This window comes from Rattus norvegicus, chromosome 5 (genome assembly GCF_021556685.1).
Source record: "Rattus norvegicus strain SHRSP/BbbUtx chromosome 5, alternate assembly SHRSP_T2T, whole genome shotgun sequence".
NCBI lineage: Eukaryota > Metazoa > Chordata > Mammalia > Rodentia > Muridae > Rattus > Rattus norvegicus.
In genome coordinates this window covers 136412118-136438883 of record NC_141538.1, presented here as the reverse complement: position 1 = coordinate 136438883, position 26766 = coordinate 136412118, and the positions used below count along the sequence as shown (strand labels likewise).

Below are 26766 nucleotides of genomic sequence, written 5' to 3'. Positions count from 1 at the left end.
TTTGAGACCTCATACATTCTGACAAAGGTGAGAATTCTTTTGTAGGAACTTACTACTCACAGAACAGCAGCTCTAGAGGTCACAGGGCAGGCTCTAAGCAGTAAGACAAGAGCTGTTGTCTTCAAATGGGTTAAAGAAAGAGAGATGTCTGAAAGGAAAGAAATCCTACAGAGCCATCCTGCAGGGTAGAGATGGAGACTGATGTGCTAGATAAACAACTTGAAAGCGGAGCTCAATGGAATCAAAAGTATAAATCGGAATGAGTATCATCATCTAATTTATACTTTGTGGGCATGATGCTGCACGTCTTTAATCCAGGCACTTGAGAGGGAGAGGCAGGTGGATCTCTGTAAGTTTGAGTCCAGCCTGGTCTATATAGCAAGACCTGTGTCAAAAAAACAAAGCAAGGGCTGGAGAGATGGCTCAGCGGTTAGGAGCACTGACTGCTCTTCCAGAGGTCCTGAGTTCAATTCCCAGCAACCACATGGTGGCTCACAACCATCTGAAATGGGATCTGATGCCCTCTTCTGCTGTCTGAAGATGGCTACAGTACTCATATACATAAAATAAATAAATCTGAACACAAAACAAAACCCTAAAACAAACAGCTATAATAATCAGTAGCTAGGGGCTGGAGAGATGGCTCAGCGGTTAAGAGCACCCGACTGCTCTTCCAGAGGTCATGAGTTCAATTCCCAGCAACCACATGGTGGCTCACAACCATCTGTAAAGAGATCCAATGCCCTCTTCTGGTGTGTCTGAAGACAGCTACAGTGTACTTATATATAATAAATAAATAAATCTTAAAATAATCAGTAGCTAGGAAAGCACAGAATAATATATTTAAGCCCTGAAAGTAATACAAAAACACATGTACATATTTATGTCCCCACACATGTAAACATGCATATATACAAGTATGTAGATATAAATATACATATAGATATGGGTAGGCATTCATATACAAAGAGAGCACTGCATATTAATAAATAGATACTCTGTCAGGATCTTTTTTTTTTTTTTTGTTCTTTTTTTCGGAGCTGGGGACCGAACCCAGGGCCTTGCGCTTCCTAGGTAAGCGCTCTACCACTGAGCTAAATCCCCAGCCCCACTCTGTCAGGATCTTAATGATTGCAAATATTAGTACATAAGCATCAAACACTGGTGCAATCAATTTCATAAAATAATACAGGACATAAAGGGACAGACAGGATAACTTATGCTCCACATACATCTAGCTCATCTAAAGTGAAAAAAATCAGAAAAGACAAAAAACTTCAGAGCAGAGAGCAAATGGACTTTCAGATGTCTACAGACTATTTCCTCTAAAAGCTGTAGACTATATCCTTCCTGCAGCCCGTGGAACGTTCCTCCAAATCGATTACATTTTTAGACCATAAGCAAATTTTAACAATCACAAAAGTGATCGCAACATATTTGGATCAGAAAACTAGAATCAATAGCTAGAGAAACCAGTTTCTAAACTAGTTCTAAGTTTACAGCGATCAGTACTTCAACAGAAACAGGGCCAACAGTTCGGCTGGGAAGATAAGAGTGCTGCCACTGAGCTGCTAAACTGAGATTCTTTTTTTTTTTTCTTTTTTTTCGGAGCTGGGGACCGAACCCAGGGCCTTGCGCTTGCTAGGCAAGTGCTCTACCACTAAGCTAAATCCCCAACCCCCTAAACTGAGATTCTTGGGAGCCACATGCTGGGAGGGGAGGACCACTCCTTCACGTTGTCTTTTGACCTCCACACACATGTTGTGACAGGCATATAACCCCCACAGATAGCCTCTACATAGATAAATACAATTTATAAACAAAAAGCAAAACTTATCACACTAAACCCAGAAAGAACTCAAATATGTAACATAACGATGGATGGACCTCCAGTCTTAGGAATCAAGATAAGCTACAACCAAAATTAGTAGGTGAAAAGACATAGTAAAGCACACGCACGCACGCACGCACGCACGCACCCTAAATTAAGGAATCACCCAGGGGATGGACAGATGGTTAGGAGTGCTTGCTGTCCATCCAGATGACCGGACCTGAGTTTGGTTCCTGGCACTCATGCTCCAGAGGATCTGGTGCCCTCTTCTGGCCTCCAAAGGTACTTGTATACATGTGGCATACACAGACACAGACTTCTATTCTATACATAAATAAAAAACTAATTAATTAATCAAAAATACATAATGGGAGGGAAGAAAGGGGATAAGAGGTTATATGTAGCTGGCTCAATGGCATATACCTTTAATACCAACACTAGGGGAGCAGAGGCAGGTGGATTTCTGTCAGTTCCAGACCAGTCTAATCTATATAGCCAAGCCAGCCAAGACTACACATGGGATACATGGTGAGGCTCAAATAAATCATCAGGCACAAAGATCTATTGCCAGTTAATCATGATTAAAAAGATCATTACTACTCAAATTAGACCATTAAAGACTGTCTCTCAATACCTTGGCAACGGCCTGAGTAACCATGTATTTTTAGGGATCCATTCTATACAGATTCCAGTTTGGAGTCAATGGCTACACTTTACCTGCTACTATTCATTCAACTTGTTCCTTTTTTTATATATATATATATATATATAGATTTATTTTATATGAGAACACTGTCGTTGTCTCAGACACCAGAAGAGGGCATCAGATCTCATGACAGATGGTTGTGAGCTACCATGTGGTTACTGGGAATTGAACTCAGGACCTCTGGAAGAGTAGTCGGGTGCTCTTAACCACTGAGCCATCTTTCCAGCCCCGCCTTAGTTTTTGAAACACAATCTCTTACTGAACTTGGTGTTCACTGACGTAGAAATGTTATTAGCAGGACGACGAGTTCCAGGGATCCTCCTGTCTCTTCCCCTCCAGCGCTGGGTTGCAGTTGCTCTGCTGTACCTGGCTTCTTAAACGGGTGCTAGGATCTAAACCTGGGCTCTGGTGCGTGCCCAGCGGGCATATCACTAGGTAAGCGCTACCGTCCCAGTGAGGGGTGAGGAGAGGAGAGAGCAAGCCCAACAGAGAGCAAACTCAGTTGTAAGAATTCAGGGAAGGCTCCTTGGAGGAGATGGGCATAAGTTACGAGTCTGAAAAGATAGAGGCTCCTTCAGAGCAACTGACACCTAGGCCGTGGTGACAGAATGCTTACTAACTTTACCCAAACAGTAACCTTACTAGTTAGGCTGTAGTTCATTTCATGAATCAAAGCAGGAAAGGTCATCTCATCAAAAGCTTCCAGAAGGGGCTGGAGAGATAGCTTAGTGGTTAAGAGTACCAACTGCTCTTCCAAAGGTCCTGAGTTCAAATCCCAGCAACCACATGGTGGCTTACAACCATCTGTAATGAGATCTGATGCCCTCTTCTGGTGTGTCTGAACAGCTACAGTGTACTTACATATAATAAATGAATAAATATAAAAAAAAAAAAGCTTCCAGAAGTAAGTCAAACTGGAAGGTTGTTGCCCATCAGTGAAGCCTGTGATGACAGTCTACGCTTGCTTTCAAAATCCCTAGCTCCCATCACTCCCCAGTGTGGGAGCTCTGGCCCTTTGTTCCACAAGGAGGCTCCCTCTAGGGAAGGGAGACACTCAAAGGGTTCAAGATGAAAAACAAAGCTTTCCACTTTCCCGGGCCATCAAATGAAATACAGGTGTAGCAGCCCCACTCCACAGACTGGGTCTCTACCCAGCAGCAGTGGAGAGATGACGGGATGGGAGCATTTCAAGCTTGTGGCTCTATGAGATTACCACAGCAAGGGAGAATCTACTGAGGATCCTCAAAGTGAGGCGAGAAAGAGAAAACCAGAAGGCGGCTTTGAAAACCATAGTCTTTCTGCTGTAACACTTGGAACTTTCTGGATGCTAAGAGCATCAAAGAGGTACTCATTGGGTTATCCTGCAGCCCACCAAGGCAGTCATCAGAAGGAAAGTTACCACTCACTACAAGTCTTCAGACAAGTCAGGACCAAGTCCTCAGATCTTCCCTTGACCAGATTATACTTACTTTTTCCCAAACAGATAGAAATCTGACAAAATAAAACCTTGGGCAGAATGAATTTCCCAGGAAAGACTGTCAGAGATTCGTAATTTGATAAGGACATCAAACACTCTACTGAAAATAACTTAACATTTAGCTTTTTACACATCTAAAAATAGAATGTTTATTCAATTTTTTTAACAAGCTGTCTCCAGGGGATTTCATCATAATCTGTTCTTTGTTGTAGCATGTTTGCTGTTTCATAAAACACATAACAATGGTTGCCCTTTGCATCAAAGGATTTAAATAACTAGATCTTTAACAACTGGTATGTTGGTACCCTTCTCCCTGCTTTCTGAATTGTGAAACCGAGGCAGAGGGTAAATGAGGCTTCCCTGTGGCTACAGAAAAATTCCTGTGTAGATTAAATAGAGAATTAGCAACTCTGCCACTTTTAAATTAAGAGAAATAATGAGACCTGCAATATAAGGTCAGATAAAACACAGGCTGTTCTGGGGCTGGGGATTTAGCTCAGTGGTAGAGCACTTACCTAGGAAGCGCAAGGCCCTGGGTTCTGTCCCCAGCTCCGGAAAAAAAGAACCAAAAAAAACAAAAAAAAAAAAAAAAAAAACAACAACAAAAAAAAAACCACAGGCTGTTCTACTATGGATCTGCTCTTCTTTTTTTTTTTTTTGGTTCTTTTTTTCGGAGCTGGGGACCGAACCCAGGGCCTTGCGCTTCCTAGGTAAGCGCTCTACCACTGAGCTAAATCCCCAGCCCTGGATCTGTACTTCTTAGCCTCCTAAACAGACCCTCACTATTCTGTTCTCAGAACGCTTATCTAAGGAATAACCAAATTGGTTTCTAAAGGGCAAGACAGCACCGATGACCAATGCCCTCAGAAAGGAAAAAGGCTCAAAAGCAGCTCTACCACTGACCTAAATCCCCAACCTCTGAGATACTGAGTTTTAATGTGCTGAGCACAGACTAGACTCTTACTTTGCCAGGCTGCCCTTAGACATATGTGATCCCACCACTTTGGAAGTAGGGGCAGAAGGATGAGGAGTTCAAAGTCATCCTCAGCTATACAGAAAATTGGAATGAAAGACCAGACTTCCCTTCCTTGAAGAGAAAGATATCAAGAAACAAGAGCTGCACACTTGCAGGACAAGGATTCTACATGAGTACTATAGGAGACTGCAAAATTTTAATGAAATTTACACTTTGGGAAGTAGAACCAATGGGTATAAAGTACATATCAAAGTATATCAAAACTCAGGGATAGTCCGAGGCATGGTACTGCACTCAGAAGGCTAAGGTTGAGAGTCAGAGGCTAGCCTAGGCTAATGGGAAGATTCTGTCTCAAAAACCCAAACCTCAAAACCAAAAGCAAAGCTGGGCAATGGTGGGGGCACACCTTTGAACTCAGCCCTTTGGAGGCAGAGGCAGGGGGATCTTTGTGAGTTCAAGGCCAGCCTAGTCTACAGAGAAAGTTCTAGGACAGCCAGGGCTACACAGAGAAACCTTGTGTCTGGAAAAAAAAAAAAAAAAAACAAAGCAAAAACAAGAGCAACCCCAAACTCAGAACAAAACACCAAAAGCAAAAAAGCAAAGCCCTGTCTAGGACAGGGTCTAGCTTTGGATCAATACCCAGGCAGGTAAAGTGCTCTGCGATGTATTCTTTAAGCTCTCTCAACAGAGGGTCAAGTTTCTCAGTAGTAAAGGAAACTCATGTTTCTACCTTTCAAGGTAGGTTGTGTGGATTAGAAATCTAGATATAGGGTTCGGTCCCCAGCTCTGAAAAAAAGAACCAAAAAAAAAAAAAAAAAAAAAAAAAAGAAATCTAGATATACTACTAGATTTGAGATACACAGAACAAATGTTCCAGTTAACCCTGTGGAACATAAACTTTATATCCAGTGACCATAATTAGCTAATAAATCAATCCTACTTCAGAGCAGTCTCTAAGAATGGGTATTCAACTTCCCAACTAGTAAACGACTTTCTCAGATACAGTTTAATGTATGAAGCTGCAGTAACCGTAGAAGTGCTCAGGCAGGTTCCAGTAGAGGTGTGTGAATAACTATTACTACAATACAGGCCTCTGCTCTTTCCAGCCCTCCATCCTCCCATGTGATATGTGTGAACAGGTAGCTGTTATTACAAAGCAGGCCTTTGTTGTTTTCAATCCCCACCCCTTCCCATTTCCACCTGCTGTTCCTTCTCCCTGAAATAGCTTTTCTTTATTTTTTTTTTTAAAAATTAAACCTTGGGCTGGAGAGATGGGTCAGTGGTTAAGAGCACTGACTGCTCTTCCAGAGGCCCTGAGTTCAATTCCCAGCAACCACATGGTGGCTCACAACCATCTGAAATGGGATCTGATGCCCTCTTCTGGTGTGTCTGAAGACAGCTACAGTATATTCGTGTAAATAAAATAAATAAAATTTAAAAATAAATAAAATTAAACCTTGCCAGGTATGGTGGCACTAATGAAATCCCAGCACTCAGGTGTCAAAGACAGGAGGACCACCACAAATTTGGTCTCCACATTGAGTTCCAGGTCAGCCTGGGCTAGATACCAAGGGTCCTGTCTTAAAAGAAAGAAAAGAAAAGGAAAGAAGAAGAATAGAAATCAAACCTTAATTAGGCTATCGTCTTAGAGGAAAATGTATTGGTTTCTAGCTGACACGTATTCTCTTGGTAAATTTCCAACAAATGGAAAAGTTTCCGATGTCTAGGTTATCCTGAGGGAGGTCTTTACTCAACTAGGGTTTAAAATAATCCCTGATATTTAAGCTCCGAAAAAAAGAAAAAAAAAAAAAAAAACAACTCAGAATTCTATAAAATCTAAGTCATCACTCAAGAGTAAAGTGAAATAAACCATTTTCAAGTGTGGACATTTCTCAAAACATTCATCTTTCATCTATTTTCTTTAAAAAGCTTTGTAGTAACTCCTCAATTTAGGATGCAGATTATATACATCTCCAACATCACGAACACCCACTCTGTATGCAAGGCTTAATTAGAGCCCCTGTCAGGAAGTAAAGCGTCCCTAACTTAACAAGCTGACGCAGGCAGCACTTCCTGATGTTCCTCTAGAGGGCACCTGGTACACGCCTAACTTCAATTTATTTATTTACTTATTATATATGAGTACACTGTAGCTGTCTTCAGACACACCAGAAGAGGACATCAGATATCAGATCCCATTAGATGGCTGTGAGCTACCATGTGGTTGCTGGGATTTGAACTCAGGACCTCTGGAAGAGCAGTCAGTGCTCTTAACCCCTGAGCCATCTCTCCAGACCCTTCTTAGGGATTCTAACCCACTCCACTACTGTAACCCTCAAATAAAATCCGTTTCCACTGAGTCACGTGCCACCTGGCTGAACCTAGAAGACATGTTTCCAATGCTCTGGTTATTCCATGCAGCAACAGAGGCTCTGGCACCTGATGCATACTCTCTCTTACTCCCTACACTCCCGCTTCCAAGACACGCTTTTCCCATCTGTAAAATGGAGATCCTGGAACCCACTCTGTAGAGCAGATTGATCTCAAACTCAAGAGATCGGCCTGCTGCTGTGACTAAAAGCAAGCACCACCACCACCACCACCCAAAACCGTGGCTGTATTCACTGGGGTTTTCAAGGAGCACAGGATCCTAATCACAGATGTGGTTAGAAGCTCTTATGAGGCAGAGTTTGGAGTAATAAGCCCCAGCATAATCAAGGCCTCAGAAAAGAGTAGAGTGTGGGGCAGGGGAGAAGACATCAAGGAAGTCTTTAAGTCTTTCTTGTTCTGTTGGTGCTTAGTGTAAAAAAAAGAAAAAAAAAAGCCTCAAAAAATATAACTCAGAATTCTATAAAATCTAAGTCATCACTCAAGAGTAAAGTGAAATAAACCATTTTCAAGCGTGGACATTTCTCAAAACATTCATCTTTCATCTATTTTCTTTAAAAAGCCTGTAAGGGCTGGAGTCCTCAGATATAGGGGAGTAAATCATTGGAGGAAGAAATGTAGGCACAGGGCAGGTAGCACAGGAAGGAGGAGGAAGTCCTCAGAAAGAGCAACGTAGAGGAAGGCAGCCCGGCATAGGCCCAGGTTAAAGCCAAGAGGAAACAGATGGTTCCCAAGAGGATGGGACGGAGTGACCGGCAGTGAACACATGTCAGATGGAAAAAATAGAAATTGAAGTGTCTCTGAAAACGAGGAATCCTGGATACAGCTCAGCCCTCGGTAAGCTGAGACAGCAGGATGCCAACTTTGAAAAAAGTCTGGGTATAACAGGACCATCTCAAAACAAAGCAAAACGCACTGGGGAGACCCAGGTAAACATACTAGCCTTAAAAGCTGGACCTGGGTTTGATCCCTGGAACCAACAAAGAAAGCCAGTAATCCCAGCACAGGAAGTGGGTCCGGGATCACAGTCCCATCAGCCTGCAGGAAGCAGGGTGGCAGCGGAAGCTCAAGAGCCTCCATAAGACAGACGGCTACAACACTAAACAGACAGACAGACAGACAGACAGACAGACAGACAGACAGACTCTCTCTCTCTCTCTCTCTCTCTCACACACACACACACACACACACACACACACACACACACACACACACACACACACAAAACCCTGAGGCCAGGAATGGTGGTTAATTAAATGTCTTTAATCCCACTACCCAGGAAGCAGAGTCAGGCAGATCTCTGTGAGTTTTTGGTCAGCCTGATCTACATTGCAGATTCTAGGCTAGTCATGCCACACAGTGAGACCTTTCTAAAAACCAAAAGCTTTTTGTAAAATACAAAGCACCATCAAGTAAGATATTATTTATCTTCAATAAAAGTAAATCATGAGATATGTTTACCTTAAGTTTTGGATATATGTGGCGTAGAGAATCTGCAGTCCCCATGTCTGCCTCATCAGGAATGCACACAATATCTGGCTTCAATTTCATCTTGAACTCTGCACACAGAGCCTTTTGGACATCTTTGGTTGTAACCACGATGACTTCTACAAGATGAAAGAGAGAACAGATGAAGGCAGAATTCACTCACTGAGACAATTTCCATCCTTCAGTCAGAGGGGTCCTGCTGTGGTAGGTAGCACATGCCTGCAATCCAGCACTCCAGAGGGAGACAGAAGGGTCAGCGACAAGGCCATCCTTGTCTGAACATCAGGCCCAAGGCCAGCGTGTAGAATCAAAAATAATAATGCTAATGTTACTGAGCCTTTCCACTGTGTTTCATTTTTTAAATAAAAACCTGGCAGTGAGCAACAGTAAACTTCATCCTCAGCTCCTGAGCAGACCAGGCCTGGCACACCTCACAGCTTTAAAGTTCCCAGAAGGGGAGGAAGAAAATGACTCCTAAAGACCTAACCGGTTGGGCTGAAGTCTATGTCTCATCTCTTCAGGCTCATTTCCCCTTCCTTCCTTCTCTGTGCAGCACAAGAGAGACCAAAACCTACCCTGAGTTACAGGGAAACCAGACAGGGATGGCTCTAGAAGGAGTGCTCTAAACAACTCCTTTACCTCCCACATCCAGGAAAACAAAACAAACTCACAAGATAACTGAGTTAGAAAACCCCTTCATCCAGGGGTGCTGGAAGGCAGAAAGGAGAAAAATGGAATGCTTCACAAAGTTGTCTGTCATCCTTACGGAGACCATGCCAATCTCTCCACTGAAGAGAGCTCTGTTTTAAATGTAATAATTTCATTAACTTGATAACTTTGTACATATGTATATTTTGATATTTACACTCAACTCCTCCCAAACCTATCCTCCACCCTTATCATTACATTAAAAAAGGATATGTGTGTGTATGTGTACACGCACTCACATGTGCGTGCTTGCATATGTGTGGAGACCAGGACTACTCTGGGGTGTTCTTTCCGTCCCTCTAACTTCCAGAGATTGCACTGAGGTTGCCAGGTGGCTTTTGCCTCCTAAGCTGGCTCACTGGCCCTCATCTTGCTGTAGATTCCTGCTGTCAATTAATTCTTACAACAACCTCACTCTGAGAGTAAGAACCTCAGGGGCAGAGAGATGGTTCTGCTTTTAAGAGCATTTGCTGTTCTTACAGAGGAATTCGGTTTGGTTCCCAGCACCCAAATCAGGGCCAACAGTCACCTGTAACTACAGTTTCAGGGCATCCAACACTCTCTTCTGGTTTCTGCAGGTGCTGTGTGCATGTGGTGCATATACATACACAAAAGCAAACACCAATACACATTAATATAAAAAACAAAAACAGCCAGGTATGGTGGTGCATGAATTTAATCCCAGCACTCAAAAGGCAGAGGCAAGCAAATGTCCGAGTTCAAGGCCAGCTCAGGTTATATGGTGAGTTCGAGGTCAGCCAGATCTATATAGAGAGACTTTGTCTCAAAACAACAAAACAAAACAAAGCCATCACTCCCAAAGCTTTTAATAGGTAGTGGTGTGGGCCTGTAAACCCAGCAGTTTGGGATGCTGAGGTGGGAAGACTACAAATTCAAGGCTGGCCTTAGAAACATGCTCTTCGGGGGTTGGGGATTTAGCTCAGTGGTAGAGCGCTTGCCTAGGAAGCGCAAGGCCCTGGGGTCGGTCCCCAGCTCCGGGAAAAAAAAAGAACCAAAAAAAAAAAAAAAAGAAAAAAAAAAAGAAACATGCTCTTCAGTGAAAGCTTGTTCTTAATGTTTTGGTATTTTTTTTAAAAAAGATTTTATTTATGTTATGCATATGAGAACACTGTAGCTGTCTTCAGACACACCAGAAAAGGGCATCGGATCTCATTACAGATAGTTTTGAGCCACCATGTCGTTGCTGGGATTTGAACTCAGGACTTCTGGAAGAGCAAGCAGTCAGTGCTCTTAACCACTGAGCCATCTCTCCAGCTCCTGTTTTGGTATTTTTAAGGGGAAAAAAATAGAGATGGCTCAATGGCAAAGCATTACCTGGCAGGGTTAAGGATCCCAGTTTAGTTATTCTAAAAGAAGAGTAACATATAAATAGCAGGGGTAAAATTTAAGAGCGCTTGCTTGAGTCCAATGACCTGAGCCCGTATGGTGGACTGAGAGAACTACTGACCTCCATACATGAATCACAGCATACATGCACGCACACACATACTTAGGTACACACAAAATAAGTAAGTCTATACCAAATCTTAAAAAAAAAAATCTACATTTAGGACTGGGGATATAGCTCAGTTGGTATCTATATGTGCTATATGGTATCTATGCCCAGCACTGTATAAAATTTAGATTGATGGCACACGTCTATAATCTCAGAACTCACGAATACATTCAGGAGGATGAAAGTCGAATGTTATCCTCAACTACACAAGTTTAAAACCCTCTCTCAAAAATTAATTAATTGGGGCTGAAGAGATAGCTTAGTGGTTAAGAGCACTGGCTGCTCTTCCAGAGGTCCTGAGTTCAAATCCCAGCAACGACATGGTGGCTCACAACCATCTGTAATGGGATCTGATGTCCTCTGCTGGTGTGTCTTAAGACAGTTACAGTGTACTCACATACATAAAATAAATCTTTAAAAAAATTAATTACTCAGGGGCTAAAGCAATTGCTCAGGAGTTAAGAATATTGACTGCTCTTCCAGGTGACCCAGGTTCAATTCCCAGCACAGACAAGGCAGTTCATGTCTATAACTCCAGGATCCAACGCCCTCATGCAGGCACAATACGGAATGCACATAAAATACAAACAAGAAAATAAACAAATCGCATGATTTGTCAAAGAAAATAATAAGAATTACTCTAGATGTAATTGTAGTCATAATCCCATTCCTTGGAAGACAGAGGCAGTGAATCTCTTGAGTTCAAGACCAGCCTGGTCTATAGTGAGTTCTAGGTCAGAAAGACATGCTACATAGAGAGACTTTGTCTTGAAAATATAAATAGCTTTTAACATCTTACCCTCTTCCCTCTCTGTCCCTTCTCTCCCTATTCCCCTCCACCCCTCTCTCTCCACGTGCTCATGGCCGGCCTCTACTACCTACCCCTCAACTCCCCTCCCCATGCCCTAAATAAACGCTATACTATACCCGTCCTATGGCAAAAAAAGAAAGAAAGAAAAGAAAAAGAAAATATAAACAAACAAAACTTCCAATAGTTAATTAGAGGCTGGGAAGATGGCTTAGTGGTTAGAGCACCAGCGGCTCAGCCAGGGAATAGTGGCCAGGCCTTTAATCCCAGCACCCAAGGCAGAGGCAGGCAGGTATCTGAATCTGAGGCCAGCCTGGTCTACAGACTTCTAGGACAGTAAGGGCTACACAGAGAAACCTTGTCTCACGTTGTCTAGAGGGAGAGGAAAAATAAAAAGTACTTGGCTGCTCTTGCAGAGGGCCTGGGCTTGGTTCTCAGCACTACACAGGATTCACAACCACCCCCAATGCCAATTCCAGGGGCTCCAAGCTCCTCTTCAGACCCCCTCTGGCACAGGAGTACATGTGGTGCACTTACACATTCAGGCAAACCACTCAGACATATAGAAGTAAATCCCTCTGGCCTCTGAAAGCAACAGGCACGAACACACTGCACTTACATACATGTAGTTAAACTATATGCAAACTTTTTTCAAAAAGTTAACTAATTAATTAATAAAACTTGTACACTTAGGCAGCACCCCACGAATTCTGAGTGAGCCTCAGTAAGGAAGAAGTATATGCATAGTAGATATTACATATACGACAAAACGCTACTGGTGAATGTGAACTAAAGTCCTATCACAAACTGTAAGAAGCAGAGAGTTACGGACGGCAGATCCATAAAGTACTCAAGGAAAGGGAGACCCCTTACTCCAGAGATAAAGACCTTTTGGTTTTCCAGGCTATCACTGAACTCATGATCTTCCTACCCCAGCCCCCTGGGTAGGTAAGATTACAAGTTTACACCACCACAGGTCAAAATTAAGCTACTTTAAAAGAACCCACCCAATGTAAAGAGAGAAGCAATTCTGGAAGAAGTTCTCTGACCTACATTTGCACACTCATGCCTACACTACACCCCCAAATCAATAAAATGTAATACAATTTTAATATGAAATGAAGAAAGATTTCCTTTTCTTTTAAGGACTTAGGAGCGGGAGAGATGGCTCAGGGGTTTAGAGCACTTGGTGCTCTTATAGAAGACGACTGGGGTTCAATTACCAGCATGGCAGCTTACAATGATTTGTTATTTCAACCCCACGGGATCTGATGCCCTCTTCTGATCTCTCTGGGCACCTGGCATGCACTTGGTGCACATACATACACACAGGCAAAGCATTCACTGTCATAAAATACAGTAAAACTAAGAAAACCGCTCACAATGAATGAGCCCTCTTGCGGCCATCTGGACCCTAGAACCTGCACCCTGATTTGATTCCTTCTGATTCATCCTGCTTAATGTTATCTCAAACCCAATATGGCCACAGCTGAACCTTTGTTCAAACCTGTTCCTGACTCATATTCCTTTTCCCATCATTGTCTATCTAATCTGACCCAAGTGAAGAGTGAACAAAAACCCTTCCTACCAGATTTTAAGGAAGGTTCTAGAAGTTGTGTCTGAGATGTCTTCTCAGTCTTTCGCTCTCATGCTTAAACATTACTTATACATCATAGACTCTCAGCAAGGACTGACAACAGGCATTGAGACTCCCAACCTTATCTTCCTGATATTCTGAGAAGACCCATCTCCCTGTGGAGAACCCCTTCTTTAACAGCAATGCTTAGCACTACGTTCTCACTTTTTCCATATAGCAAAAGGGTATTTCTGGGCCCCTAACTTAAGAGTCCAGTTGTAGGACGTAAGCCATGCCAGGAAGTTTGGTAAAGCAGAACATGTTGAGACCCGGAGACCCAGAGACTCGGTTAGGCACACACCTAAGACTTAGGCGACTCCCGACTCCCTGCCAGATTCCTGACTTGGAACACGTGTGGTACTCCACACATAAAGAAATGTGTCCTGTAGTCATGTAGGCCCAAAACATCGTTCTCCATGCTAATGAGGCACCTAGAGGCCCAGACCCTGAGAAGTGCGTACAGTATGTTATGCATCCATTTTCCACCATGAACAACCAACAAACTGTTTAGAGCCATGGACCGTCTCCTTCATCGAGATGGACCATGAAGAGCTGGAGAAGGCATTCGACTACAGAGCCGCAGGTTTTAATTCTCTGTAGAAGGCGCCTCTGCATTCCCAGCCACAACCGCCACCAGCCACCAAGTCTGCCTTCGCCAAGCTAGGGACAATCACCGCTCAGACAAGCCAGAGCTCCCTTTACCCACTGGCTAGATGCTGTCCCCAGCCCGCAGGCCCCCAACTCCTTCTTGGTTCTTCCACAACTTCCAGCTGCACCTGGATGTCCAAGAGTCAGAGAAACCCCTGGTCCCAGCCTCCTCGCAGGCCCAGGGACCCCTGAACCAGCTCCAGCTTCCCACACCTCAGACTGCACTTTCTCACCCCCAGAGTCTTGGCACTTCGGTGCTTCCCTACAGCCCAGCATGGGATAAGCATTCTTATCCTCTTGGGGAGGCCATGCCCAGTGGCAGGGCGGAGCCACGCCCTAGTTTGCTAAGTCTTTGTCCTCTCCCTCTCTCCCTCACTCTCTCTCACTCACTCACTCTCTCCCTCACACTCACTCACAGTCTCTCACTCACTCACTCCCCCCCACTCCCTCTCTCCCTCACATTCCCTCTCTCCCTCACACTCACTCTCACACTCACTCACACTCACTCCCTCCCTCCCTCTCACTCACTCTCTCACACTGCTGCAAATTACTGGGATCAAACACACTAAAGGTTTATGAATGCATTTATCCTGGCCCCGGCTCACCTTCAAATCCAACTCGCTCAAGCAGGTTCAGCGGGTACCAAATTAAAGGTTTGTTTCCAACTGGAAGCAGAGGCTTGGGAATGCTGGAAGTCAAGTCTGTCATCCGAGATCCCCCACCGACGGCCATAACTACGGCTTGAAACTCCATTTTTACAAATCTGCAAGCACAGGAGGAGAAAGAGTAACTTAAATCAAATGACACACAGTACGATTTGTCTCTATTTACATGAGCACTTCCCACCTATACCAGATGTATCACTTCTGCTCTAGTTACCAAAGTAAGAAACACTCCCTAACTGCAGCAAAATCATCTTTCTCGCCTTCTCTAGCCAACATGAGTTTTAGCTCCAATTCTAGTAAAAGCAGAGTAATATAAATTAAAAACATCTGGCCTGCACCCTTGAGTTGTTTATAGTTAAGATCAGACAAGTCCAAGTACCAGTGCGGTGGCATATTTAATCCCAGCATTTGGGAAGCAGAGGCAGGCAGATCTCTATGAGTTTAAGGCCAACCTGGTCAACACAGAGTAAATTCCAGCACAACCGAAACTACATCGAGAGACCCCCATCTCAAAAACACTAGCTGGGGAATTGCAGTTCTCATGTTGCAAAGGAAACATCCCTTTGCAAAAGATCAGACCATTACAGATCACAACTGATCAAAAGAAAGAGTTGTGGAGCCCCGTTCTACCTAATACCTGTAAGAAGGTCCTGCAGCTAAGGCTCGGTGATCATAAGAGTGCAGAAAGACAGAGGGACAGGAATGTTTGCCATGGGTTTGTCTCCTAGATATGCCAGAGACTATACAACCATGAAGTGTCACCAACATGGCTCCCTAAACAAGACTGAACAAGGATAATAGTAACAGACAACTTAACATCTGAGAGAGAAAGCTTACAAGGCCTTAACCCTAAGCAAAAAATTACAGGCAACTAAGAAATGCTGAGAGCAAGTGAAACTGAACATCAATTGGTTATCCATTATCAAATGACCGGCCCTGAAAAAATACATATACTGACCGAGCATGCTGTAGTTATGCATTTAGGAAACACATGTCCACATTCACTAAGCTGCTGGGATTAAATGAGGGCTCACTTGTCTAGTATGTACGAGGACTTAGGTTATATTCCCTACACAGGAATAAAAAAGTAATTCTACATAAAACACGCAAAATAATGTTCATCCTATAACAAGCACTATATACATGTTTCATATTATTGGACAGATGCTAGATCATGGAAACCCCACTATACCAATTGAACTATACTGTTCTATAACTCTGGGTCTATATATCTCTCTTGTAAAAAATAATTTTTTAAAAAAAATTTTATGTGTGTGTTATGTTGAGTGCATGTATGGAGTCAGATCCCCTGTAAGTGGAGTTATAGATGGTTATAAGCCACCGTGTAGGTGCTGAGAATTGAACCTGGGTCCTTTGGAAGAACATCCAGTGCTTTTAACCACCGAGGCATCTTTCCAGCCTCCTATAGGTCCTTTTGAAGTGGATAGGTACTACTATGCTGTCTCAGCTAGTGTGATGGCCTTTCCTAGATGTGACCCCACTACAGATCAGTACACGCAACCTGGTGGTTCCAGACTCCTCTAGAGGTCTCCATATTGATGCTTGTGAGTCTAGTACTAACACCTGATTATAAAGTGTGTATTAACTTTCTGGGCTCAAGTGATTTCCATCCTATCACCTTATTAGCTGGGACTGCAGGTTTACTGGGACTCCTGCATTAGATTGGATTTCTCCTGGGCCAAGTAACCAAACTCTTAAAAAACTCAGCTCAAAATTCATCTTCCATAGTATGATACTACAACTAACCCTGCACACCAATGATGGGACTTCTTTCACTAGTGGCTTCTACTATACTTTGTACAGATTGCATCAGCCTTTATAGGCTTCATTGCAGGCATTCATTTAAATGCCTATTAAGACTGAGTTCCTTGAAGTTGTTGTCAGGATACACCCAGTCAGATGCCAGGTACTATGTGTGGAATGAGCATCTGTGAACCTCACAGCAGCCCAACATTAGTGTTAAGCTCAAAAGGGGGCATTTAAAACCCAGGTGACTAGAACCTAAAGTTCCTGTTCTCAATCTCTGGGTAAACAAACAAACCAACCCCACAACCTAAGAAACAAGAATACTTAGGAACCTAACCAATCAATCGTAAGGCTAAACAGACTCAAAAGTCTCAACTTTTCCGTAGTGACTGACTGCCGATATCAAGCCGGTGAGTCTCATCAACCTCCAAGTTTTATAGGAGGCGTTTACAAAGTCTCAGTCATGCCTTCCCCACAGCGTAAATTGCCATCTCCAGTTCAAAATGGTAAGATCGACCACTGCATTGTTTTTGGTTTGCTAAACCCTTGAGCGCTGCCTAAAGAGCCTTACTGTATCCCATTTAGTCCCTGCCTTGAGCCCAAACAAATGTGGGATGAATAATGTGGAAAGCATGTCAGCAAGGCACCAAGGGAGTCAGTGCTCACTTGGTGTGACTTCGAGCAGAACCGTCCCTCCCCGAAACTGTTTTTCCATCTGTTGCACAAGGTGGCTTGGATTCTCCAGTTCCCCAATTGGGACACATGGCTCTATGGCTGGGGCCGGCAGGGACTCGCTTTGATGATTTCCCCGTCTGCCCACTCGGGCCCTGTTCAGCGACCTGGCCTCCCTCACACGAACCCGGCTCTCCGCACCCGCGTGCCGCTCACCTGGCTTAGCCAGCTCGTGCACCGCCTGGTACCGTACTAGCCCCGGCTTTACCTCAGCTCCCCGCACGCCGTAGCCGCTCCCAGCGCTCCCCACGCTGCCTCCGGCTGACAAGCCAAAGGCGCAGGCGCGCGGTGGCCGAGCGGTTCGATATGACGTGCCGACTCAGGAAGGAGGAACGAGTGCCGAGTAATAGATGGCACAGAGCAGAGACGCTCCTGCTCTTGGCGGTGCTGAGCGTGTTGGAAACCAAGCAGCCCGTGAACTGTGGTATGGAGTTTCTATATTGCTATCCAGTGCTCGCTGAGTGTCCCCTTCAATTTCCTCCGTTGGGAGTTGCCATTTTAAACCTCAGTCTCAAGGTGCAAATTTTGAGTATCAGTGCTTTTTATTTTGTTTTTTGATTTTTCAAGACAGGGTTTCTCTGTGTAGCCCTGGCTGTCCTGAAACTCACTCTGTAGACCTGGCTGGCCTCGAACTCACAGAGATCCACCTGCTGAGATTCCCCCTGCCTCTGCCTCCGGAGAGCTGGAATTAAAGGCCTGCACCAAACAAACAAACAAATAACAAGAACAACAACAAAAACTCCCTACCAAATTCCTTTGCAGGTCAGTGGTTGGGTAGGCTTCCAGTGTGTAAGATGCCTGATTGTATCAAACTTTAGCCATCAAACAATAAATTCATCTCTGATGGCACTTAATGGTTTGAAGAGAGTTAAGCAGGTTGAGCCTTGGGAAAGAGCCTTCCAAGCTGCCTAGACAACAAGTGCAAAGATCCTGCCGGTGGTGGCACATGCCTTTAATCCCAGCACTTGGGAGGCAGAAGCAGGTGGATTTCTGTGAGTTCGAGGCCAGCCTGGTCTACAGCATGAGTTCCAGGACAGCCAGGGTTACACAGGGAAACTCTCTCAAAAAACAAACAACAACCAGGATTATACAGAGGGAAATTCTGCCTCGAAAAACAAAGAACAAGGGCTGGAGAGATGGCTCAGTGGATAAGAGCACTGAACTGCTGTTCCAGAGGTCCTGAGTTCAATTCCCAGCAACTACATGGTGGCTCACAACCATCTGTAATGGGATCTGACGCCCTCTTCTGGTGTGTCTGAAGACAGCTACAGTGTACTCATAGACATAAAATCATTTAAAAAAAACAACCGGGCTGGAGAGATGGCTCAGCGGTTAAGAGCACCCGACTGCTCTTCCAGAGGTCCTGAGTTCAATTCCCAGCAACCACATGGTGGCTCACAACCATCTGTAAGGAGACCCGATGCCCTCTTCTGGTGTGTCTGAAGACAGCTACAGTGTACTTATATATAATAAATGAATAAATAAAAAAAAAAAAAAAAAAAACAACCATAAAATAGAAAAACAAAGAGCAAAAAACAAACAAATCCCAAGAGAGAAAGACACCCCCTCTTCCCCCTTGAGTCCTCGAGTTCAACAAATGGCAACAAGGTCACAGAAATCAAGCAGGAAGGGGGGGAGGGAGGGGAGGGAAGGGAGAAGGGAGGGGGAGGGGGAGGGAGAGGGGGTGAGGGAAGGGCACCTGAGGGCGTCAGATGGAAGAGAATTCATATTCCAACAGCTTGTAGGGTAGGTTAAAGGGAGGAACATGAATGTAAGAAAAAATGTTTAAAAATTTATGTATACACTGTTGCTGTCTTCAGACACAGCAGAAGAGGGCATCAGTCAGTGCTCTTAGCCATCTTTCCAGCCCCAAAGCACTCTTTTTTTATAGCCTCTTAACTCAAACAGCTCAGGAGGAAACAAAGCCCCATGGCGTCTGCAGCCCAGGTTCTACAGTCCTGTCTTCACATTGGCATATAATGGCTTTGAGTATGGTGGTGCGTGCTATTGCGTGTCTGTGATCCCGGCACTAGAAGGCCGAGGGAGGCTGGGCTAAATAAGACCTGTCTCAAAAGTAGGAGTGGGAAGGTCACAACCATGACAACTTTAAGGGAACATGAGTCCAAACTGAAGTTTCACAGCCTGAGCATGACCTGGGCCTTTGTTTGAGCCATGCCCTTGGCTCAAACTATTTTGAGTGATTGCTTATTTGATCAGAAATTGTTGAGCTGATGAACATAATAGGACAAGTTTTGTCTGTTTTTATTAATTGTTGTTGTTGTTGTTGTGAAAGACCCCCAGAGTGGGGAGACCCCCACTCAAATCTCGAGATGACGCAACCCCCAAGAACTCACGAGAAACCAATCTTGATGTAATAAACAAGAGGTGTATTTGAGGAACCAGAGCTCTGGGGATGACACATATCTCACTCAGGAGACAGAGGAGTCGACCCTGAAACTCAAAAGTCAGGGGTTTATATAGGGAAAGCTAGGGGTTCTGGCGTTACACACAATTGGCTCATTCAAACATAGCAGTGAGAACAAAGCAGAAGAGTAAGTGCTAGAAGTCAGGGGTTTATCAGGGTCTGGAGGACATCTGGTTAAAGTATGACCCCGAGTAAACTGGGGGGATGTCTTCTTGCCGGATGGCCCATGAATCAGTTCCGATACCCTGGGCTGGTTCCTGTATTCCTTTTTTTTTTTTTAATCTTTATAGCCTGTTATTCCCGGCGGCAGGGCTTAGCCCTGAGTCTGTGGCTTTTGGAGCTTATTCTTTATATTTTATATTTTTAAACCTTAAATCTGTATAATTTTCTTTTCAGTTGTTGTCATTATCCACTGGCCATTGTTTGTCTCAACTTCAGAGCTTTCTTTCCTACTAGGGTGACTTTCCTTTGGCCTCATAGTGCTCTACTCTGAAAGGTATCTAAGATTTTTTTTTTCTTTCTAAGAAACAGGGAGATAGCTCAATGGTTAAGAGCACTTTTTGTTCTTCCAGAGCACCTGGTATTGGTTTCCAGCACCCACATGGTGGCTTAAAACCATTTGTAACCCCTGTTTCAGGGGATCTGATTCCTTTTTCTGGCCTCCAAGGGCACCAGGCATGCATGTGATACACAGACATACATGCAGGCAAAACTTCCATGCATAAAATCAAGTAAGGTAAAATCAAGTAAATAAATAAATAAGTAAAAATCAAGTAAAATAGATTTTCTAGTTTGCCTGGAAGGTTAACATGAGGTAATGGTATTTTATGGTCAATAAACACTTTGAAGTAGGGCGGCAGTGGTGACACAAGCCTTTAATCCTAGCACTCAGGAGGCAGAGGCAGGCAGATCTCTGAGTTCGAGGCCAGCCTGGTCTACAGAGTGAGTTCCAGGGCATCCAGGGCTACAGAAAAAATTAAAAATAATAAACACTTTGAAACACAACCAAACAAACAAAAAAGAGCTCAGTTGAGATCTTGCTAAAAAACAAAACAAACAAACAAAAAAAACCCTGACGTTCACATCTGCACGAACACCACTGCAGCTCCTTACACTGGTGACGAGTTAGCATTCATTTAAACTCGACTATAGCACAGTTATACTTGATAGGGAAGGGAATGCAGGAGTGTTGATCTGGCCAGAGGAGGTCTAATATCTTACTATTCATTCCTGTCTCAGGAAGATTCTCTCTGAGCTCAGGCGAAGAACTCTCGGGAAATAGACACTTTAAAAAAAAATCATTTCTTGTGGGTGAGTGCTTCAGCCGTGAGGCACGTGTAGACATCAGAGAATACTGTCCTCCCACCGTGTGGATTCCAGGGATCCAATGCAGGTCACCAGGCTCTGCAGCAAGCGCCTTAATCCACTGAGCCATCTGGCTGGACCCCACAACGTGCTGTTTTGTTTTGTTTCGTTTTTAGCTTGCTAGAGAACCAAATCCAGGACCTTGAAATTCTGGGCAGGCAGCTCCTTTCGCTGAGCTCTGGTGGCTTTGATAAGAACTGGCTTTGTGGGTGTTGATCCGCTAAGAGAGGATCTTGCTATGCATCTTGGCTAGCCTTGAACTCAGTGTGAGGCTGAGGCTATCCTTGAACTAACCCTCCTTCCTCTTCTCCCCTGCTGGGATTACACAGGCCACTCACCCATTTCATTTATTCTTTTCTGAATTACATTTATTTATCTATTGTTATCAGGCTTTGTGAGAGTCATCTTGTGGGTTCATAACGTCCACATTAAGTGTCCATGTTTAAACTAGTGGATTTTTAGGGAACTAGACAACTAGAGGGATTTCTCTTCTTGTGGGTGTAAAGTAGTTGAAAGACTACATGTTTATAGGGGCTGGAGAGATGGCTCAGAGGTTAAGAGCACTGACTGCTCTTCCAGAGGTCCTGAGTTCAATTCCCAGCAACCACATGGTAGCTCACAACTATCTGTAACAAAATCTGGTGCCCTCTTCGGGTGTATAGGTGTACTTGCAGGCAGGATGCTGTATACATAATAAATAAATCTTAAAAAAAAAAAAAACTACATGTTTATGTTCGCTTTAAATTATTCCTTGAGGGCAGCAATTCTCAAACTTTACTGGTCCTTGGACTCTTTACACTTAAAAAATGATAGAGTCCTATTGTCATTTTCCACAAAAGTTCTATTGTTTTTCACATTTATCACAAAGAACTCCTATCTGTGTGGTCTATATCTAACACGTGAAATGTTCGAAGTGAGGAATTTAAAAAACTATTAATTCATCCTAAAGGAAAAAAATGGGGGTTGGGGATTTAGCTCAGTGGTAGAGTGCTTGCCTAGCAAGCGCAAGGCCCTGGGTTCGGTCCCCAACTCTGAAAAAAAGAAAAAAAGAAAAAAAATGATAAAACATTATGAAGAAACTTACTTCCGGCACCAAGTAACAAATTCAGTGCCTTGCCTGTGCTAAGCAGAGACTACGGCTGAGCACAGCAGTTCTTCCTTTTCTGAGACAAGGTCTCGCCATGTAGCTCAGGCTGGCCTCAAACTTGATGTCCTCCTGCCTCCACTACTACAGTGCTGAGATTATAGCTGTGAGACACTACTCAGGATTGGTAGTATAAATATGTAAATAAAAACAGAAACTTTCAAAGCAAAATTTCAGCAAGAAGAGTATTATTTAAAACCTTCCCCCAAGGGGCTCGAGAGATGGCTCAAAGGTTAAGAGCACTGTCTGCTCTTCCAGAGTTCATGAGTTCAATTCCCAGCAACCACATGGTGGCTCACAACCATCTGTAATGAGATCTGGTGCCCTCTTCTGGCCTGCACGTGTACATGCAGGTGGGACTCTGTGTACATAATAAATAAATCTTAAAAAAAAAAAAAAACAACTTCCCCCAAATCTCTCTAATGTTTAGCTCCCAGAAAACAACTGTATTTCTCCCCTTCAAGGGTGGTGTATGGTGTTTTGTTTTGTTTTTTTGTTGTTGGTTCTTTTTTTTTTTCGGAGCTGGGGACCGAACCCAGGGCCTTGCGCTTCCTAGGCAAGCGCTCTACCACTGAGCTAAATCCCCAACCCCGTGTATGGTGTTTTTAAACAATTTAATATTTGAAATTTTTGGAGATATATTTGTTACTTTTTGTGTATGAAAGGTTTTGCTTGAGTATATACGAGTGCATCCACAGCACATCTGGTGCCTGCAGAGGTCAGAAGAGGGTGTCAGGTCCCTTCTCATTGGAGTTGCAGACAGTTGCGAGCTACTCTGTGGAAACCAGACCCTGGTCCTCTGCAAGAGCGACAAGTGCTCTTAACCGCTGAGCCATCTCTTCTGCCTGTGGTGTATGGTTTTGGTTGAATTATATAATGAAAGTATGACCTCATATAGACACATAATTGGAAACATAAGAGAATTTTTAACCTCTTCGGATAACTATAGGGATTCTTCCTTGACATAAGTGGCAGTTTTTGAAAGGTTAATTGCACGTTTCAAAGTTATGTCAGTTACTTTTTTTTCTTTTTTTCAGAGCTGGGGACTGAACCCAGGGCCTTGCGCTTGCTAGGCAAGCGCTCTACCACTGAGCTAAATCCCCAACCCCAGTTATTATTTTTTTTTAATGAGCCAAAATTTTATTTATTCATTGCTTGCATCTGAGTACTCCTCGATGACGTCATTGGCCTGAGATTCTTTGCCATCGTCCTTAGTCACTAGGCAACTACAACCACCCGCTTTCCGTGGCTTCCCCTCTCGATCGATTTTACAGAGGCCTACCCATTCCCCTGGTTCCTTGTTGTCACCAACCTTTATCAGGTTGATTTCGTGCTCAGCACAAAGCGCCTCCACGCACTTGACATACACGGCCTTGTCACAGTCGGATGCAAGCACACAGAGAAGGGCTTGGCGCTTGTCTAAGGCTTTGGCAGCTTCGTGTACGCCATGTGCTAGGCCATCATGGATGAGGGCGGTCTTCAACACTTCTAGTAGAGCAGTGTTGACGTCCATTACAGCTCCAGGCGCTATGCCTTCCTCAGCCATGGCGGTGGGATACTGGTGACGCCTCAACTTGAGCGCTCCCGAGATTCTGCCTTCGCCAACTTGGCGGTGACAGGGGAAAAGCTCAGTATTTTATATTCTATTTCCGTACAATACTTGTACTTTGTGGGCTTTTGTGTGTGTGTGTGCACGTGCATCTGTGCATGCGTGTGTGTGTGTGTGTGTGTGTGTGTGTGTGTGTGTATGTATGTGGTGTGTCACCGGTGTGTGGTGTGTGTGTGTATGTGTGTGTGTGTAGTATTAGGGTTTAAAGTAGAACATGGCTTTAATCGCTTCTCGGCCCTTTGGCTAAGATCAAGTGTAGAACATGGCTTTATCACTACATTCCAAGGCCTCTATGCTTTTTAATCTTTTTAAAATTTTACTATTTATTTAGTGGTACACGCTCACCATGGCACTTGTCCCAGAAGACAAGCTGGGGAGTCAGGGTTCACACCTTCCATGTGTGGGTTCCAAGGTTCAAGTTCAAGTTCCCAGGCTGGCAACACGCAAGTACCTTTACCTGCTGAGCCATCTTGCCTGGGCCTTCTCTGCATCCGTCCGTCCGTCCGTCCGTCCATCCGTCCGTCTGTCTGTCTGTCTGCCTGCCTGCCTGCCTGTCTGTCTGTCTGCTTGCCTGTCTGTCTGTCTGCCTGCCTGCCTGCCTGCCTGTCTGTCTGTCTGTCTGAGAGTGCTGGGATTAAAAGTATGAGCTACAGGGTTGGGGATTTAGCTCAGTGGTAGAGTGCTTGCCTAGCAACCGCAAGGCCCTGGGTTCAGTCCCCAGCTCCGAAAAAAAGAAAAAGAAAGAAAGAAAAAAAAAGTATGAGCTACTTTGAAACAGAGTCTAAATGGCCCAGGGTGGTCTACAGCTTGTGAGCCTCTCCTGCCTAGCTGGAATTACAGACTTCTGTCACAAGACCTCTGAATACTTGTACTTTGGGGTGGACATTTACTCACATGATTTTCCAGCATGATATATTGACAGTTTATAAAATACTAGTTCCCCAAGTAGTGCAGATTTTCTCAGAGCTACTTATTTTCATAATATTTGAGAATCACATGTGTTAATATTATCATTCATCTGATCAGAAATGTCCTTAAATATTGGAAAGCAAGTTTACAAAGAGAGATGTTGTCTTTGGTTTTTCAACCTCTGCTTTCAATAATCATTCTTAAATGCTTTAACTTCCCCTGTAGCACGCTGCCCACCAGAGGTAGTGGAGGAGAAAGGTTAGGATATGGGGAAGTGGACCTGTTTAGAAATGAGTCTTTGGAGCAGATCCCATCTGCTTTGTCGGGAAATCAGCAGGTCAGTTCGCAGGTCAGCCAGCTCGATCCACTGACGAACACTTCACAGATACACCAGGAACCCAGTAAAGTAGTGTCGGGATAGCAGCAGTGGTGGCACCACCTAGCAGGAACAGCCAGGCCTCAGCTGAATCAGCATGAGTCAGCAGGAGCCACCAGGACCGGTAGGGATGCCAGGAGAAGTTCTCTACCAACCCTCTCTCAACGAAGTGAAGATGAACATGAAGGAAGACGAGAGACCAAGAAGCGTTGCCAAGCTAGCTTTGCAAACAAGCCCCTGTGGTTTCCACCAGTCTTGCCTCAGCAAAATACCACATCAGCCTGTCTTAGCAAAACACCTTGTGAGTCCATGGAAGCAGCAGGAAGCCCCCAGAACACCACCAGAAGTTTTTTGGTGCGTTTCTTTCTATGACGCCACTACAAATGATGACCATTAATGAATGGTAAGGCATACCAATACCACCCAGTGTTGTCCACATCATTGGGTCCATAACACTAGGCATCCTTTCACCTATGTCTGCTTCAGGAAAACATCCTTTGACATAACTGACTTCCCGGAGAAAGCAGAAGTTCCCACTTCAGAGCGATGCAAGCTTTTTGGAATTCTTCCTTTCAAAAGCTCAAATATTATCATTGACAATAAATATTGGTGGCTTTTTCTGGAAGTGACTAGCTTTATTTTTGTAAATTGTTAATCACCTTTTCATTTCAAGTAAATATAATATTCTGTAGGGGAAAAACAGTCATTTCAGCTGCAAACTCCATCCTGAAAGTACTTTTCTTGGAGCTAACTGTCCTCTTTCTTTTGTATGCACACAAGTCATCCAATTTCACCATATGGAATATTAAAAAGGCAGGTGCTTAGGGCCAACATGTAATGAAATTAACATTTAAAATATTTATTTAAAAAAGTCTGGGGTTGGGGATTTAGCTCAGTGGTAGAGCGCTTGCCTAGCAAGCATAAGGCCCTGGGTTCGGTCCCCAGCTCCGAAAAAAAAGAAAAAAAAAAGTTTAGTTTGGGGAAACCCCATGGAAGAGGGAGATGAGGAATCATAGGAGCCAGAGGGATCAAGGATACCACAAGAACACGGCCCACAGAATCAACTACGCAGGGCTTATAGGGGCTCCAAAGACTGATGTGACAATCACGGACCCTGCATGGGTCTGAGTCAGGTCCTCTGCATACGTGTTATGGTTGTGTAGCTTGGTGTTCTAACAGTGGGAGTGGGGTGTCTCTGAATCTTGGAGTCTTTTTACCCTACTGGGTAGCCTTGTCCAGCCTTGATAAGGTTTGTGCCTAGTCTTATTGTGACTTGTTATGCTGTGCCCCATTGATATTTCTGGGACATTAGCTTTTTTTATTTTATTTTTTGAAGGGACTAGGAGAAGAGGGAGGGGAAACTGTGGTCAGGCTGAAATATATGAGCATTTCCAAAACAGCCAGGGCTACATGGAGAAACTGTCTCAAAAAATAAACAAACAAACAAACAAACAAACTCCCACAGCAGGAGGCTGGAGAGATGGCTCAGCGATTAAGAGCACTGGCTGCTCTTCCAGAGTTCCTGAGTTCAATTCCCAGCAATGAGTGTTTTGCCTACATGTATGCCTGGTATCCACAGAGTCCAGAAGAGA

The 26766-nt window shown here is 44.0% G+C and overlaps 1 protein-coding gene and 1 long non-coding RNA gene across 5 annotated transcripts in view; one reads left to right on the top strand and one right to left on the bottom strand.

Moving 5' to 3' along the window:
- The window catches only part of Eif2b3 (eukaryotic translation initiation factor 2B subunit gamma), a 65039-nt gene extending 47422 nt beyond the window's left edge, over positions 1 to 17617 (bottom strand). For 2 of the 4 annotated variants that reach the window (XR_015687492.1, XM_087660215.1), the window contains exons 1-3: positions 17555 to 17617; positions 14788 to 14945; positions 8840 to 8985 (exon numbers count right to left, since the gene is read on the bottom strand). Coding sequence is in view for 2 of the 4 variants with exons in the window: in XM_087660215.1 (XP_087516341.1) it covers positions 8840 to 8985; positions 14788 to 14935 (294 nt within the window). In the remaining 2 variants the exon portion in view is untranslated. 4 annotated transcript variants of the gene reach the window in all.
- The window catches only part of LOC148005993 (uncharacterized), a 1435680-nt gene that overhangs the window by 477548 nt on the left and 931366 nt on the right, over positions 1 to 26766 (top strand). The gene's annotated exons all lie outside the window — the stretch shown is intronic.